This window comes from Rhagoletis zephyria, unplaced genomic scaffold (assembly GCF_001687245.7).
Source record: "Rhagoletis zephyria isolate East Lansing unplaced genomic scaffold, Rhagoletis_zephyria_1.1 Rzeph_scaffold_05844, whole genome shotgun sequence".
NCBI classification, from domain to species: Eukaryota; Metazoa; Arthropoda; class Insecta; order Diptera; family Tephritidae; genus Rhagoletis; species Rhagoletis zephyria.
Window position 1 is genome coordinate 3336 of NW_016162927.1, and position 17794 is coordinate 21129.

The following is a 17794-nucleotide window of genomic DNA, read 5'->3' on the forward strand; positions in this document are numbered from 1 at the left end:
GGGGTTTTCCCTTTTCAAATTGGGATAGAAGAGGGGAATTCGAGGTAAGTGAAAGGGTGTTCAATTAGTTCGCACTGTTTATTAAGGGTGCAGGTTATAGGTATTTCGTTGATAAAATTGGCTTAGTTGTTCAAAAATTCTGAAAATAGCCATCTCCGACCAAGTCTTAGCTAAAGGATTCACAATCTCAAAAGGTGAAGAAATCGGGCATTTATCAGTGTGTTGAAAATTACATACAAGATATTCACTTTATTCCACAGTGTTTTTGTTGGAGTTTTATGAAAGCTGTGCTAGCAGTACGATTACCGAAAATACATATAATAAAGCCGTAACTGAATAACAACACAAAATTCCCTTGTTGATTTATTATGATACATTTCATCGAATTATAAATTCCCACTTCATTTTAAGCAATTAAAAAATTTTGTCAGTTAGGCTTTTTTGCATTATATGCTGCGATATATATGTTTGTATATGCGCGCATATGTATTTAATCCATTAAGCAACTTCCCAATATGCACAAAGCAAACACTTTTCAAACTTTTTTCCAATCTTTGACAAATTTCAGGCTCTCAAGTGGATATCCAATATTTGTCTCCAACATTTTTCCCAAAATTTGACTAAAAGTTGAATAAAGTTTGAATTCAAATTGATATCCAAACTTTTCTCAAGTGTACAAAAAATGTACCGTTTTATTGGAAAATGGGTTAGTTCTCCAATTGAGGTACACTTGAAAATGAACATTGGACCTTAGAATTTTTATTGGATCTCCACTTGATCTCCAACTTAAATGTTTATTGGGTTGCTCCACATAAAAGTCTCGTGAATTTTAATGACAATCACATCACAATTTAATAAACGCAACGGCAGAGGAATACTCTTACATGTTTTTTGCATAACTTACTTGGTTGTCTTAGCTTTACTCGGCCTTTCCAATTGGCGTCAATTGACACAGAAGAGAAGCGACTATCGGGCTTTCTTGAACTCGGCCAGAATCGCTTATGCGGTTACAGCGTTAATCAAAAAGAAGAAGAACAACAACAACCACTTTGTTATCTTCAGAGGATATGTTATAATTTTACACCCAAATATTTAAATATAACTGCTTAATTGTGCAGGTGTGTAGGGCAGCAGTAAAATCAAGTAAGCTCCGTATTTGCCTGAAGTAGAATCCATATGTACATATGTATGTATATGCAATTATGTTATGCCTCTCTCTGAAAATAACAGTGATACGTCATGCCACCACCACTGCGTGCCTTATTAGGTGAACTTGAAAGCATTCATTTTTCTATTTTTAAAATCAGTTGATTATAAATACATGTGTATACATAATTAAACAATGAAAAGTAAGCATTGTATTTTAAATCATAAAATGAGGTATCATGCGTAAACATCTACACGTAACACGTTTTAAACAGCAGCACTTAACGCTTTACATTTTCTGCACTATTTCCCTGTTTTTGTTTTTTTTGAGCACTTTTTTCTATCCTTCTTGGGTCCTTCTTATCACCAATTTTATCTGTTTCTTATCGACCTTTGTCCCTTCTTTTCGCCCCGCTCTTCACTCTTCATTTCACCCTTGTTTGTACCTTTCTGATCGCCTTTCTTGTCATCTTTATGTGCCTTCTTGTCAGTTTTTCACCTTTCTCAGCCTTTCTTTGACGAGGTGTTTATAGTACCTGATTTGAACACAGACGTAAGAACGTACATATGTACTAATATTATTTATTATTTATTTATTTATTTGAAATGAAATATAACTATAAATAATTATATTACACAAAGAGGCACTTGTACTAATATTAAAATGGTCTTTCTGGAAAATCAAATTTTAAGCATATCAAAAGTTTGAGAAAAATGCCTAAACTTTTTACCAGGTTTTTCTTTTGGATGAAAATAAAAAAGACAGTAATAACGAAAAATCTATTCAGAGGAAAAACGCTGCGTAAATATCTTAAACCTTAATTTGAATTATAAAGTTTTCCAATTAACGAGCTAATTTATGAAAGCAGTAACACAGGGTGGTCCATATATGATTTCATTTAAACAAAATTAACAAAAATCTATTTTTTTCTCTCTATCTCACACACAATATGGACCACCCTTTATATGCTATATGTTAATTATTAAGAACAACCGAACGTTAGCTTCGATTTCGGCTATATTGAACAAAGTTGGTTTGGTTTCGGTTCGGCCTCTACCAAAAAAAACGGCCGGAGGTTAAGATTTAAGTTACGTTTATGATTAGGACTAGGTTAAGATTAAGTTTGGATTAATATTATGCGCATTCTTGACGTAAGGAGCCTTTGATAACACTCACCACGGGGTAGTAGATCGAGGAACGTAGCCGCCCCGAATCGAAGGTTGGTCGGATTGTTCCGACTGCTACGAACCAAACTGGCAGAGACGCCTGTAGGCAGTAAAACATACAGCTGAGGACAATAAAAGGATGCCCTCAGTGGTGATATATCCCCTCTGCAATGGACAGAAGAAAAGCCACTTATCCTAACTAAATATGGTGTGGCACGGTGGGTCTCAAAATCAACTTTGCCGTGCACTGCATTGCGAAACGGGCCATGACACTTGCCCCATCATGGCCTGGAGGTCATTCCACCACTACACAATACATAGAACAGACTGCCCAGAAAGCCCTCCTAACTTTATGAGGAAGGGCACTGGAAAGGAAAAGGTTATTTCGAGCAGTAGAGAAAGGAAATCAGTCCAGGATACCCATTCTCCGCCCCAATAAATGGACGAGTGGTTACGATGACCCTTTCAAACAAAATCAGAACTCGAACTGGGCAACAAAGCGACCTGGAATGGAATCAATTTTAAGGCCAAGATATCCATTCCCCTGGGGAACTACTCTAGTGTATTTCCAGCGGAGGTTTACGCCATCAGTACTTGCATGGAAATAATTCAGCAGAGACAATCAAGAAGGCTGCACATTGTAATCTGCAGCGACAGTCAGGCTGCATTAAAAGTAATATCCTTATGTAAGATTAAATCGCGGATGGTATGGGGATGTGTAGCAAGACTGAACACCCTGAGGGAGAACAATACACTGCAACTAATGTGGGTTCCGGGCCACAAAGGCATACAGGAAAACTAGAAGGCTGACAGACTGGCGACAGAAGAAGCAGCCACTCGACCTATAGGACCAGAAGCGTTCCTTGCATTGCACTTCACTCTAAAGCTTAGTATCCACCTCTTAAGACAAGCAAAAACTTCATATAAAATGACGTACAAGAAATGGCTAAGAAAATTTCTTGAGTACAATTTCCTTAAGGCAGTACGCAGTTCTTAAGAAATTTACTACGCTTTCTACTACGGTTTTCTAAAGTTTTTTGTGAAAAAAGAGCACAAGGCAACCCAGGTTTGCAACAGAAATATATGCCCGTTCCATTATTTCTTGAGGAAAGAGTGAGGCAACAGGCTGTGAGGTATAAAAAATGTCAAAATTCCTTGGACACACACGCGAAATAATGGCAATTTTTTCTTGACCGTTTTCTTAAGAGCTGGATACTAAGCTTATCAGGGAAGAGTTAAAGAACAGAAGAGCGTCGGCTACGTAGAACACAAATGGGAGAACATGCCTTGGATTGGCAGACGAAAGAGCTTCTTAGAGGCTATAACGCCAAAAGATCTAAGGATCTAATTACCTTTCAAAAGACTAATCTGAAATTTATAACAGGCATGCTGGCGGTTTACTGCAGACTGCGGTCCCATATGCATACCCTCGGGATTAGTGCAGACGACTTGTGTTAGTATACGATATGGCACCAGAAACTCTAGTGCATCTCCTCATAGAATGCAATGCGGTTGCGAGATGAAGGATACCGCGTCTGGGAAGGAGGCTACGCATATTCTCTCTCTACCGCTCTTAAAACTGCTTGGATTCATCAGAGTAATAGGGCTGGACAATGTGTTATGAACCATAACATTATTATCCAGAATCGCAGCTTTACCACACCGAAGCGCGCTGCCCGGAAATATTTCAATTTGTTCAAAGTACTACACTACAGCGTCGGCTAGTCCCGTTCTCTGAACTTACAAAAAACTGTGGTGGCTTTTCGTACCGATTAAGTTCGGTGTCAGCCGAATATTGAAATTATTTGTCGTAGTTTTATTTGAGTGGGCTTCGGCCTCAAACAATTAATGTTCGATCGTTCTTTAATAAATATAGTAAGCATAAGAATGTGATTATATCTATTTTTTTTTGTGTGCTTACCTCTCAGATTTGGGCAACATTTTATGGCACATAAATGCATTCATCAAATGAAATACACCAGAGCAAACACTGAAAGCACCAGCTGCAACCAATATGAATTGTGTATAGTGTCCACAGAAGAGTAGCATTACCAATATAAGACCTATACCAACTAAACTACATAAAACGCCCATAAAATAATTGAACATGCAACCCTGTTGGCAAAAGAAAAGGAGTAAAGCTGAGGCCTTTTAATGTCGGTGCTAAGAATATTAATCGCACACGCGTGCTTAATATGGAAAATTACACACACACACACACATACATACCAACGGATCAATGCCCAAAGTATGTAGCTTACGCCAAAGGAAAAGGTAAAACAAATCCGGTATGAAGGCAGAAAATATGTTGGTATTAAATTTTTCAACAATAATTCATTTTGTCATTTCATAAAACACTTTTATTTTTGTTGTTCACATGCGATGTTTTATTTGTTTATATTTTACAATTCTTTTTAACCGACTTCACAAAAAGGTGAAAGGTTATCAACTCGTCGGGATATTTTTTTTTTGTATTTCTTAATTTTTTTCACTTGACCATATGTTGACCAGGTTACGGTGAATAAATGCTTCGCTTTGAATAATGCTTTCATGGGTTACATGGGTACAAATTTTAACTAAAGCTGCGNCAGGTTACGGTGAATAAATGCTTCGCTTTGAATAATGCTTTCATGGGTTACATGGGTACAAATTTTAACTAAAGCTGCGTTTATACGGGTCGCTTTCTGTCGACGGCAAAAGCGACCAGCCGAAATTCTTATGCTGCGTTTACACGGGTCGATTTTCTTGTCGATTTTTGTCGTTCAACTGAAATCGACCTGTGTAAATAGCAATTCAACCGTAAAATTGAAATGTTTTGGCTAGTCGATTTAACAGCGATTTTCCAGTCGACAAAAATCGATTGTATTGCTATTTACATCGGCCGTGTAAAGGCAGCTTAAGGTAATGTAAATAGGTCTTTGCTAAGAAGTCTTCACTTAGCTGTCGCAGGGTAAATTTCGGTAATATTTCTTTTCAATTCTCTAAGCGTGCCAACTACACGGCGCCAAAAGTACAATGGTTTTTACAACCAAATTATTGTTTGATTTTTTCATGGTAAATACAACGAATGTAAGAAATGCGTTTCAAGTTGAACATTTCAAAAAACATTTGTATGTCTGGCTGTAGCTAAACGTGCAGATATGCTTGCTTTGATTTGTTTAGCTTCCAGCAGATTCGGGTTTCGAATGTCGTCATAGGCGGCATGTAATCTGTTTTTTCCTAATTACGAAAAAGCATCAGTGAAGTGAATAACACGATCAAACTACGAAAAAAAATTATTCAAGTTCAATATTTGAGGTCGAATATTTTACAGAATGGCTGTGGCTGAGATGCCGAGATGCTTGCTGTTAATTTCTAACATTCAGAATGTCCGAATGTAATAAAATGATGATACAAATTTTAATTTTGTGTCTCCGAATTATGAAAACGCATCTGTGAAGCGTAGAACATAAGCGTATTCAAACGAAAATATCGGCCACCATGCCATTGTTAGGTTAGTTTAGGTTGCAGTGGCTGCTGGTGGACACACCAGCACACTTAGGTCCATCATTGGACCCGTTGTGGTACCAAACGGGATCTCTCTGCCATCACGTTGAGTGATCTGCGGCAGCTCACTACTGTTTCCGAGTTGCATGTGACAGAATCCAGAGCTTGTAAAGCCGCTTGGCTGTCATTACGCCCTACTATTCATGTCCTTAACACTCGGTAGTCTCCTCTATGGCCGCGATCTCGGCTTTAAATGCTCTAGAGTGGCCCGAAAGGCGGAATGACTTCTGTACTCCTAGTTGTTCCGAGTACACTCCATCTCCGATTCTGTTATCCAGTTTGGATCCGTCAGTGTAGAACTGAATAGAATCCGCTGGTCTCGGAACGCCTTGGTTTCATTGTTCCCTGCTGCGGATTGTTACCTTATACCCCTTGTCAAAGGTCGTTGCCGCACGCAATAATCCGTTATTTCCGGCAGACTAAGCCCTTCTAGAATTGAGCTATGACCGCATTGATTTGCTTTCCAGCTGGATAGGTTCCGCGGTCTGACGGCAGCGCGGGCTGCAGTTTGCTTCGACATAATGTCTATGGGCGGTATGTTTAACATCACATTCATCGAGCCACTCATTTCAAACTTCTCGCACCATTTGGAGGCGAGTCATTCATAAAGATTTCCAAGTCCTACACCAGTTTGTTGCCCTCCTTATTCATAGTCGGCAGCCAACTGAGGTTCCATAGCCTCCCTAAAAACTCATCGCTGCACTTGAAACTCCCACCATTTGGAGACCCACCCGTTCAGAGATTTTTGACTCAATATGAACCCACCTCTGCTAAACGCTGTAAAAAACTTTTTTGCTTGGATTCTCAACTGTCCGTATTTACTTAAATCACTCGTATAGACTCATATCTATTTAGATTGCCTATTTTTAAAAAGTTTTCCACCGCCTTCAAGGTTTTTTAACCCAATAATTGTGAGAAAAATATGCAAACCGCCAGCACTAAGTCCCATTAGACCAGCAATAACAGTTAATAACTGCGCAGGATTTCCACAGCCTGTGATTGAAGCAAATGCAAATATAGCTGATAAAATGCATAGAGTTGCCATGACAATATTATAGACAACAGCCTAGATGAGATTGAGAAATCGATGAAATTGATGAAAAATTTAAATTAAGAACGCGTAAATCAGCTTTAGCTTACAATGGATGCATAAAAGTGTGCCGCAATCTTGAAGCCACCAATCGCGAAAACCAAGTCAGCTGTGATTGGTGGAGCCAGGCAATTCATTGACAACCAAATGCGTGTAGAATTCTCGCGCCCCAAAACGCAGAGCGAAAATATATAAAAGAAGAGTAATAGGAAACCAGTTAACTCGATCGCCTGGGAAAGAAACGAATTTGTGAAGTGTCGGGCTGAATTTAAAAAAAAAAACTTTAAAAAACTTACGCCGCCAGTGAGGTAAAGTAGAACCGATAATATGCGTAAAGATTTTGGTATTTCTTTATAAGTAGCCGTTTCTTGGCGCTTTTTGTCACTCCGTTTATCGTGCTTTTTAACATCGCTGCTCTCAAGCTTGCCATCATCTTTTTTAACAGCTTTTTTGTCCACTTTCTTTGCATCCTTTTGTCCACTCTTTGTGCTGGCCAACTGAGACTCCTCAACTTCTCTGACCTTTTTCTTAGGGGCACTCGCTTTTTTCGCGCCTTTACGTCGATGCCGATGCTTAAAGTACCTGATAGGGGCGCAAAAACATACATACATAAGTACATGAGTAGCAGCCAGCTGGAAATAAGAAGGGCTTCCACTCTGTATACTCACCTCTCCGATTTTGGTAATCGTTGGTTGCACATAAGTGCATTCATCAAATGAAAAACACCAGAGCAAACGCTGAACGCACCAGCTATCACCAATATGAATTGAGCATAATAGCCGCAGAAAACGAGTAATACCAGCATAAGGCCTACCCCGATAAGAATGCATAAGCCACCAGCTATGAAATTAAACATGACACCCTGTTGGTTGAAAATAAAACAGATGGGCGGAAATGCATTTTAGCGCAAATGTTCGGTATATCAATCACACACACACACACACATATTCACCGTACCAGCGGATCAGTGCCCAAAGTATGCAGCTTACGCGAAAGTGCGAGATAAAGCAAATCCGGTATGAAGGCAGAAAATATGAATAAAAGGAATATGAATACAGGAGCGCTGACTTCATTGCCCAGCACACAATTGGAGAAGAGTGTACAATAAATAACTGCGGTTATGGCGCTAGCCTCCAGAAGCTTGAAAGACGAGCGCGAAGAGGTGCAAACAGATACATACATATATGAAGATTATTTGTGCGATTACGTTTTAAAACAAACTTACAACATTTAGAAGAAAGAAAAATGTACACTTTTTGCGTTTCTTTTTATCTGCGTCCATTTGGCCGTCTACAAGATTTTCAGTTCAGGCAAGCTTGCAATTACACTTACTAACGCGAATGCAAAAATTCCAAGCAAAAACTATATTTACGGCTCAAGATACAGATGTACAGACAGCGCTGAAGGAAAAAAAACTAAAACTTTATAAAAGCAATTTGTGTTTTTACATCTTGTGTCTTGATTTTTTTCACCTTTTACATACTCGTCCATTGCTTTCTTTGTTTATAACGAAGCTTTCGTATAACTCTTTGTTTATATTTTTGCATGAATCAATCATATTATTTGGATCAACTTTTGATTTTGAGGCATATCCGTTCTCCTCTGTTGGCATGTACATATGTATGTATTTATATTGATACAATTATGAAATAATGAAATGATGTTCGTGAATCATGATCGCATATGTCCATCGAAGCTTTATCTTGCCCCCATAGGTCCCTAGGGATCCCTTAGAAACATTGCCAAAAATCACAATTTTCACTTGCTCTTTTTCGCTTAAAAAAGGCTGAATATTCATTAGCACAAGACATTTTATATACCCTTTACAACAGCAGAGGTGCCTGTCCCTCTTCCCCGTAAACACAGAAAGGAAAATTGTGCGATTTTTGGCCATTTTTCCAAGGGGTCCCTGGGTACCCATAGGGGGCCTAGGTGGTCAGGTGTGGCATTTTTGTCAATGACGGCTCATGGCCTCTCCAAAAAGGTGGTTCGAGGAGCCACGCCCACTACCTCTTTGCCCACCGCTCCCTTTAAGGACCGACCTTATAGGAAAGTTTTCCCATATTTTTTTAAATAAATAACAACCAAAATCGTTATCCAACTCTAATATTGAATTTACACGAGGCGATTTTTAGTTGAAAGCAACAAAAAAAATTTAAATTTGTAAATTTTTCTGAGATAGGGCGTTTTCGAACTGGCTGCCGACATATGTAGGTCGATTTTCCACCCATCCATCGATATGGCAATTTTATCAGAGTGCAACATTTTAAGGAAAGAGCGCGCAATATGCAAGTGAAGATGCCCTGGCGCAGGGCAGAATAAATGCAACATTATTTCAAGAAAATAAAACGCTTTTAATACTAAAAAATTGGGCGCCACCTTCAATAGATATATACATATGTATATATTTAATGTGTATATATAGATAGTATCTATTCAAAATAAATGTATGTATGTACATGTGTATATAAATTTAGTAATCATCCACATTACTTATTGCAAAAATTTTGTCATCATCTTCAATATTTATGACCGCAAAAGCGATAAGCGTTATATGCAAACCAGCAGCAATGATACCAAATACGCCAGCTTCTAAAGCTAATGACTGAGCAGGATTTCCGCAGCATGTGAGTGCGATGAAAGCACATATTGCTGATATAATGCATAGGAAAGCCGTAAATATGTTGTAGGCACCTCCCTACATATGTATGTACATAGATAGAAACAATAACTAAATCAATGGCGAATTATACATATATACACGCAGTGAGGAACGTACTATTGGCGCATAAAAATGAGTCACGAAGAAGAAACCACCAACAGCGAAGATTAAGTCCGGTACAATCGGGGGGAAAATCAAAATCAATGACCACCAAATGCGTGTAGAATTCTCACGAGCCGTTACGCAGAGCGAAGGTATAAACTGGATGAGGCATATGAAGCCGATTAATTCGAACATCTATATAATAAAGAACGGTTTTATTTTTTTAACTGGCCAGAGATATAAGTATGTAGATTGATCGAAATTTACTTCACAAAACTTACGCAGCAAATGCAATAAAGTATCATTGATGTTAAACGTACAGCATTCGGTGAACAGCCATTGATAGCCATTATATGTATTTATGTATTTGTAAACAAAATAAATTTGTAGCGATTGAGAATGATTTGATAAACAATTCTGTTTGAAAACACAGTTACAAAACTTTAAAGTTCATTTCGGCATGGAAAGCACAGAAGGTTGAAAAACTAAAATTTTTATTTCTTACTCCATTTAATGATTAGGTACACTGCAACAATTTTTTTTTCTATATAAAAAACATTAAAATATAGTTCCTAAACTTTGTGCAAAGCTTACGAAAATTCAGCTAATTTTCATGCAAATTTTCAACTTTTTAATCAGAAACTTAGCATTTTTTTGAGTATGCAGATTTGTAACCCAATCAATTTTATTGTAATAAATAATTATCGATAATTTTTGGCAATTTTTTTCGAGCAGTCTCTTCCATACAAAAATATTTTTTCGAAAATATTTTATATGGAAAAAATGCAAAACACCTTCAACAAAAAAATATAATGGGCTGCAAAACTGCATACTCAAAAAAAGTCTAAAAAATCCGATTGAAAAGCTAAAAATTTGCTGAATTCCCGTGAGCTTTGCACAAAGTTTAGGAATTATATTGTTGTTTTTTGTTGTAGAATGAACCATACTGTTATACGAAATTAGCGGAAAAATATTAGAAAAAAAAATTGTTACATACATTGTAAAAAAATTGCTGTGCCAATACTTTTTGCCGGCAGTGTATTTCGTATAAGTCAACGGAAACAATATATCCAAATGGATTTGGGTCCAGTCTCATTAGCGATTATTCAAAAGGCTTGAAAGTATTAGGTACTACTAAAGACCACCATTGTCAGCTTCGAAGTGAATGGGCGAACGGTCGGGCTAGCCTCGATATACATATGTACCTGGCACATCGGTTAGGTCTTCAAAGAATCCTGAAACAAAGTGCGGGGCATTCGCATAACAGGTGCCGCAAGGTTTCTGGCTCTTCTCCATCTTCTGCCGAATTCGTTTTGGGGGACCCCTAACCTCTGCGTGCCTTCCGTTGGCAACATGGCCTGTTAGCAGACACCATAGCTGCGGCTAGCTCCCTCCGCTCAGCAAGAGGAGATCCTTCGACCACTTTTTATCCCATTTTGGCCAAGTAAACTGCGTATTGTTGGTAACAAGTTTGTTTGTAAGGTACAAAAAGGTTCGGAAAAGTGAATAATGGGGCAGATTGTCTTGATTTGAGGTTGTATGTATGAATGCATTGTAAAAATAATAATGCTCTTATTTTATTTGAAAAAAAATCTTATAACAACAGTCATGACAGGTTTCCGCTAAAATGCTTTCCTAAACAAAACTTCACCTTCATCGAGATTTTCTTTGACAAATAAAATGAATACCAGGTGAATTATGCCAGCCAAAAGGCTTAAGACGCCAGCTACGAGCGCTTGTAATTGCGCTGGATTACCACAGCCAGTGTATGAGACAAATGCAAATATGGCCGATAAAATGCAAAAACAGCTCATCACAATATTATAGCAGCCACCCTGTATAAAAAAAAAAAAATAACTTAAAGTGAAAGTTTTGCATGTCAATACAAATAGTAAATAAATATAAAAAAAAAAAAATAAATAAAAAGTCAACTTACCAAGGGCGCATAAAACGGATCCGATATTAGAATGCCCATAATGCAGTATAATATATCCGGCAGAATTGGTACAACTACACAAATCAATGCAAAGAAAATTCGCGTAGAATTTTCACGTCCCCATACACAATCTGATGAAATTACTTGATAAAGGACTATACAGCCGCCGATTTCCAACAACTGCAAACAAATTAAATGGTAAAACTCTTTAAGAATTTATCCTGCAGGCGAATATGCTTTGGTTTAAATACCCACGAAGCAGACAGAATAAACCAGAGCCGAGATGATGCATCTTTCTAGGTGCGTTAGCTGAAGCGGCATTGCACCACCGTAAATGCAATTCAAAATAAAGGTTTTCGTATGATAAATTTAATATGAAGTAATTTGTGAAAACAAAAAAAAAATCGTGTGTCAATATTTTTTTTCTGTTCCAAACTTGTTCTTGAAAGAAATTACAGAAAATGGCCACACTGACAAAAAGAGTTAAGTTACATCAACTAAATATATACTTACATGCAAGGCAAATTAATATAAGGTGCTAGCAGGAGTACAAAAACAAACATTTACATGACTTTTTGTTTTTGAAAAAAAAATAAATAAAAATAAAATATTTCAATTTGACACAACCCACCATGCAAAATATGAGAAATATGCAACAATCGTCAATGGCAACAAATTGGCGACTTACCGATTTATTGCCGTGGTGACAAATCGCCAACATCATTTCTTTCATGTAAATTTTGGAATAAATATGTAAGTTTTCAAAAATTCCCAAATTTATAAATTTCGCGTCAACAGTATTATCCAAAAGCGTCCAATTTATACCATAGACAGGATTGAAAAATAGGAAGCGCCATAGCGAAAGAAAGAATTAATTCCGTTTCTAATGCCGAATTTCCACTAGGCATTGAAATGACAGAAAATGTATGCCATTTAAAAAAATGCCATGTGGAAATGAACTTAATGATTATTTTCTTAACGTAATTGCACGATTATTTTTCATTCTCATGTTTTGAATGGTGGGAAGAAGCCGTGAGGCGAAACCCATACACAAAATCAGCTGATCTAGTAACACCACCTTATATATAGAGGCGCCTTGGCAGTCTGACGTTTGCTCTCGTTGCTTGAGCTCATTTGCTCATTTGTGCATACACTCACGAAGCATTTGTTTCAGCCCCAACCATATCAGTTGCACCATTTCCGTTGCATCATTTCCGTGTGCAATTTCCGTTGAATTTGCCCATTTACTCCCAACCAACCAACCGCCTCTAAAGAAGTTTCACTTCAAAAACCTAATGCAGATACATGGTACAATTATTCACAGGAATTGTCTTCCCAGAGAGTTTTGCTTCACATCGAAATTCGTGCTCCCTTATTTTGTTGTTTTGACGCCGTTCAATGTTGACTCTTTTACTTTTATTTGGCTTTGCGAAAAAAACGAAATAAAGTGAGCTATACAAATTTGGAATTTGATTACTGAGCAATTGTTTATTTTTCGGCTTTTGCATATTAAATAAGTTCTCTGCAAAAAAATACGTGTACATTTGTATATGGTATATCGGGTATGGAATTATCCCTTTTCCCAAGCAGTAAATGTTTTAGTGTGGGCAACAATGATGTTTTTCAAACAAGGCGAATCGGAATATGCGCTCTCTGGGAAGACGATACCTGTAATAATTGTACCATGGTGCAGATATGTAAATGTTTATAAATGTATTATTTTGAACCTGCTGTTATTCAAAACATTGCCGCGCCTTATATAAACGCGAATGATCCTAATTGAATATCACAGAAATCTGGCATAATATTACAACCAATTACAATCTAACAGGCCATGAGTATATATGAATGTACATTAGGGCGGGTCAATTTTTATTTAATTTAAGAAAAAAAGTCCTTTAGACCATAGCTCTAAAATTAATTTCGAGCCTGCGGAATTTTAAAAGCTAGCTACATTCGTACCAATTTTCAGCTTTATGCAAATTATTATAAGCTTACCCCTATTTTTGAGCTAACTTGACTGGGCTATTAATTTGTAGCGACATCTTGCGGTTCATTAAATGAGAAATAGATATCAAAAATTAATTATTCGCATCAAAAAACCCCAATTACAAATTTTTATTAAAAAAATAACATTCATAACACTTTAGTAAATATTAATCTGCACATTAACTTAGCATCAATTAAAGATATCATCTTTTAAATTTGCGCAGGCACGAAATTGACTTTAGAGCTATAGTTTGGGGGAATTTTGTTCTTAGAATTTTATGAAGAGTCCGAATCTGCTAGGAACGATGTCGAAAAAAATCGATCCATACAAATTGACCCGCCCTAATGTACATATATCTCATCAACATTATCGAAGTTATTATTAGTTTCGAGTTATAATTAGCAAGTAAGTGTTGTTTGTATTTAAAAATTGAATATTTTGAGCCTTCTTATCTCTGTTGTTATAGACGTATGAAAAATAAGAAAATAAAAACAATAACTAATAATTGTGTGATGTGAAAATTTCACTTTAATTGGTTTAATTAAATGATAGTGTATTTAATTTTCAAAGCAAGTTACATCATTAATTAATGCGGCATAAGAGCAATGTAACAGTTAAAAAAGTTTAATTGCGGGCGAAATCAACTTTCGTATTCTTGGCATAGGTTATATAGAAAGAGAGCGATTTTAAAAATTTTCAACATGTTGCCTAGTAACACCACAAGAAATATACATACATACATACATGTGTAGCCAATTTAGAAGAAATCGGTTTTGCGGTTACTATAATCATAACCATAAACATTACAATTCCCAATACCATCACCACTACATTAACCATTACCGTTACCATAACCATTACCATTGTCATCATCATTACCATTACCCCTAATATTTCCCTTACCATCACCGTTATCATTAGCATTACCATTACCGTAACCGTTACCACTAACAATACCATTATTTTTTCTCTGATTATTAGCATTACCATTACCACACGCAATCCCAATGACATTATCGTTACCGTAACCATTACAATTAAACGCCATAACCACTATTTTATACCAAGTTCTGAACGACAAACGAAAACATGTTTTCATTTGCTAAAACTGGTTTTCGACCTAAAACTTGTGTTTTCGTCCATGTAAAATCTGTCAAACGAAAACCAGTTTTCGCTGAGAACTCGTCGAAAACGCGAGTTATGGTGGAAATTAAGTCTGACATAACATCCCAAGACAAGCGCCCATGGAAGCTATATCCGCCGAAGTTATGTCAGTTACCCGGTGTGAACAGCCTTCAGCCCACAATCCCAAAACTCGTTTTCAAAGTGTTTTCGCTATCGGTCAGTACATGGTATTACCAACAGGGACGTTGCTACGAAGTTGTTTAAGAAATTCTGAAACGCAGTTTCCTGAATGCCATTTAGCCTTTGCGTACAAAGCATAACAAAAAAAAATAAATAATAAAGAAAATATATAATAAAAAATACTTGCATTTGTTATGATGCAATCTCAGTAGTGGTATTCACCAAAGTCAGCAAGTGGCCAGGCAGTCAACAGTCGTTGCTTAAGCTGATCTGCTCAATTTGGTGAATACCACTAATGAAAACTTAATTTACACAATCCATCCGCGATATATGTATGTATACCCAGCATTGTGAGTTTCCAAACAAACAAAGCAAAGAACTGAAGTTTTGAAAGGTTCTTACAATATAATTTTATATAAAAAAAACTCGAGCTCATGCAAGCCAATAAAAACCGAAGATGGTTACGCTCTGATAAGCCGCATCGATTTCTTTTATTTTTTGTTTTTTTTTTGTTTTTCAGTTACAGGTACATAAATGCTTACCTGCAGACAATCATTAATCGCTCAGCATTAGTTATTTTTGCACTTGCATTTGAGTGCATGCAGTCTTGTAAGTAATAAAAAAATATTCGAGAATCTTTTGTTTGTTTACATCAGCATACGTAATGTTTAACAGTAAATTTAAAAAAAAAAAAAATTGCATAGTGTAACTAAACATGCAAAACTATTATCCAATATGTATAATAATTACGTTCATGGCGCTGATGTTTTAGTTTTATTACGATTTTATTGTGATCTAAGCGCTAATACTTATTTGCGCGTTTTTTTTTTGTACATTTTCCCACCCAATCCGAAGCGCTATGGATAATTGCATCATGGAGGTGTAGGATGCAGCTAGTAGCTACACAAAGTTATGCAAGTGAGTTTTGCTAGTTTTTTTCTATGCAATAATTAATTAATGTATATTTAAGATAAATAGCATTAAAAAGTTGTTAAACTTTAAACAAAAAGATTCTCCTCGAAATTATTCCATCACTCTTGATTCATTTATATTAAATAGTTATTAACACGAAAGTTATTGGATAGGAACTTGTATTGTATGTACATATGTATGTAAGTATGTGAAAAAGAATAGCGGCATAGCCGACTCGCCCGAGGCGGAAGCGAAAAACAGCTACCCTCTATTGAGTGTTTTTTTTTTTTTTTTTTTTAACTCAAGCAGAAAGCAGCGCTCGAACAATGCAGCCCCTAGAACCTGTATTCTCATCTTATGCTAGATTTCCACTAGGCAAAAATTGTAATGACAATGTTGGGCATTAAAAAAAATAAACATATGAATGTATGTATGTATAAAAAAATGGTAATGGTATTCACCAAAGTGACCAAGTGACCTGGCAGTCTGGCAAAAGAGCAGATGAACTCAAGCAACGACTTTTGACAGTAATTCAGTTCATTTCCACATGGCGTTTGTTAAATGACACCAATTTTTTGTCATTTCAATACCTAGTGGAAATTCGACATTCGTTTTTTTTTTTTTTAATTTCTCGACCATTTGTTTTTCTCCTTTTAACCGACTTCAAAAAGAAGAAGGCTATCAATTAATAGAAACATCTGTCGATATGTTTTTTTAGCGTAAAAGTGGTACTTAAAGGCTGGTCCCATACTTATTTGGTTTAGCTCCGATTAGTGGATCATGAAGAAGTTAACGGTACTCCTAAATTTGTATATGAGCATTGAAGTCGGTCGTATTTTTTGCTTAACAAGTGAGGTCCGCTGTGGTGTAGTTGTTAAAAGTGCGCACTACCATTCCGCAGGTCCTGCGCTCGAGCTCAGATTCCGACCAACTAAAAAAATAGTATTTTCTAGTATTTAGCGGTTGCCCCTCGGCAGGCAATGGCAACTCTCCGAGTGTATTTCTGCCATGAAAAAACAGCTTCTCATAAAAATATAAACGCCGTTCGGAGTCGCCGTAAAACTGTGGGTCCCGCCCCTTTGTGATCCCTAAAAAGTATCCAAAAGTATCCCCTTTTTCGTTTTAAGTATCCACGTATAAATCTGAAAGAACCTACAATTTGCAATTAAATACATATTTTTCAATGAATTTGTTATGCATTTAATATTTTCCTTTGCTGGTTTAAGCATTTTAATTTAAATCGGACATTTTCTTGTATAATTCTTATTATTCTTAAAAAATTATATTTGTTTTTAATACATCTATTTAGAAATCATAATAAGGGAGTTCATAAGGTGTCGTATTGTTGTATGTCGTAAACTTTAAACGGCTAAAAATATATGAAAGGCGTTCGCAAGGTACCATAAATGTCATAATATGAATTTTCACAGTGCTGAAAAGTATTTGGTTGTGGTTTCAAGTTATCTAAATCTTTTATTTAAGCTTTTAAAGTTTTCGACATACAACAAAACGACAGTATACAACAACACCTTCTGAACTCCCTAAATGTTTTCTACCATTTCTAAGTAGAGGAAATCGATTTGATTTACATATTTTTTGTTGAGATAAAATTCATCGAAAAAATTATCCATTTGGATCCGAATGGATCAAAACGGCAACATTGTTTGCCATTGTCTGCCGAGGGGCAACCGCTACATATTAGAAACAACTTTTGTTTTTTTTTATGTTGGTTTGAACCCGGACCCTGCGGAATGCTGCTAACTTCTTCTTCTTCTTATTTGGCGCTGTAACCGCCTAAGCGATTTTGGCCGAGTCCAAAACAGCACGCCAGTCATTTCTCTTCTGTGCTAACTGACGCCAATTGAAAATGCCAAGTGAAGCCAAGTCCTTCTCCACCTGGTCTTTCCAACGCAGAGGAGGCCTTCCTCTTCCTCTGTT

At 36.6% G+C, this 17794-nt stretch overlaps 3 protein-coding genes across 3 annotated transcripts; all 3 read right to left on the reverse strand.

The window, feature by feature from the left end:
• Positions 1-4234: 4234 nt before the first annotated feature.
• On the reverse strand, positions 4235-4614 carry LOC108372527 (uncharacterized; the record flags this gene model as incomplete). The annotated part of the gene is made up of 2 exons (XM_017628245.1): positions 4235-4428; positions 4543-4614. Coding segments are annotated over 2 exons (266 nt in total), but the record flags the coding sequence as incomplete, so codon positions are not given.
• A 2073-nt stretch (positions 4615-6687) lies between these two features.
• Positions 6688-8231, reverse strand: LOC108372529 (uncharacterized). The gene is made up of 6 exons (XM_017628247.1): positions 8175-8231; positions 7907-8089; positions 7618-7811; positions 7246-7531; positions 7000-7179; positions 6688-6925 (listed from the first exon to the last, which is right to left on the reverse strand). Exons 1-6 carry the CDS (start codon positions 8229-8231, stop codon positions 6707-6709), a joined length of 1119 nt encoding a protein of 372 aa, XP_017483736.1. The 3' UTR covers positions 6688-6706.
• A 3104-nt stretch (positions 8232-11335) lies between these two features.
• LOC108372528 (uncharacterized) lies at positions 11336-11970 on the reverse strand. The gene is made up of 3 exons (XM_017628246.1): positions 11905-11970; positions 11650-11829; positions 11336-11548 (listed from the first exon to the last, which is right to left on the reverse strand). Exons 1-3 carry the CDS (start codon positions 11968-11970, stop codon positions 11336-11338), a joined length of 459 nt encoding a protein of 152 aa, XP_017483735.1.
• Between the last annotated feature and the right edge of the window lie 5824 nt (positions 11971-17794).

Bases quoted from the DNA above. Each gene is read 5' to 3' on its own strand.
- LOC108372529 (XM_017628247.1), bottom strand. From the start codon at position 8,231: ATGGACGCAGATAAAAAGAAACGCAAAAAGTGTACATTTTTCTTTCTT. The intron at 7,812-7,906 runs GTACGGTGAATA...TTCAACCAACAG, and splicing joins CTTTGGGCACTGATCCGCTG to GGTGTCATGTTTAATTTCAT. The intron at 6,926-6,999 runs GTAAGCTAAAGC...AATCTCATCTAG, and splicing joins CACACTTTTATGCATCCATT to GCTGTTGTCTATAATATTGT.
- LOC108372528 (XM_017628246.1), bottom strand. From the start codon at position 11,970: ATGCCGCTTCAGCTAACGCACCTAGAAAGATGCATCATCTCGGCTCTG. The intron at 11,830-11,904 runs GTGGGTATTTAA...ATTTGTTTGCAG, and splicing joins TGGTTTATTCTGTCTGCTTC to TTGTTGGAAATCGGCGGCTG. The intron at 11,549-11,649 runs GTAAGTTGACTT...TTTTTTATACAG, and splicing joins ATCCGTTTTATGCGCCCTTG to GGTGGCTGCTATAATATTGT.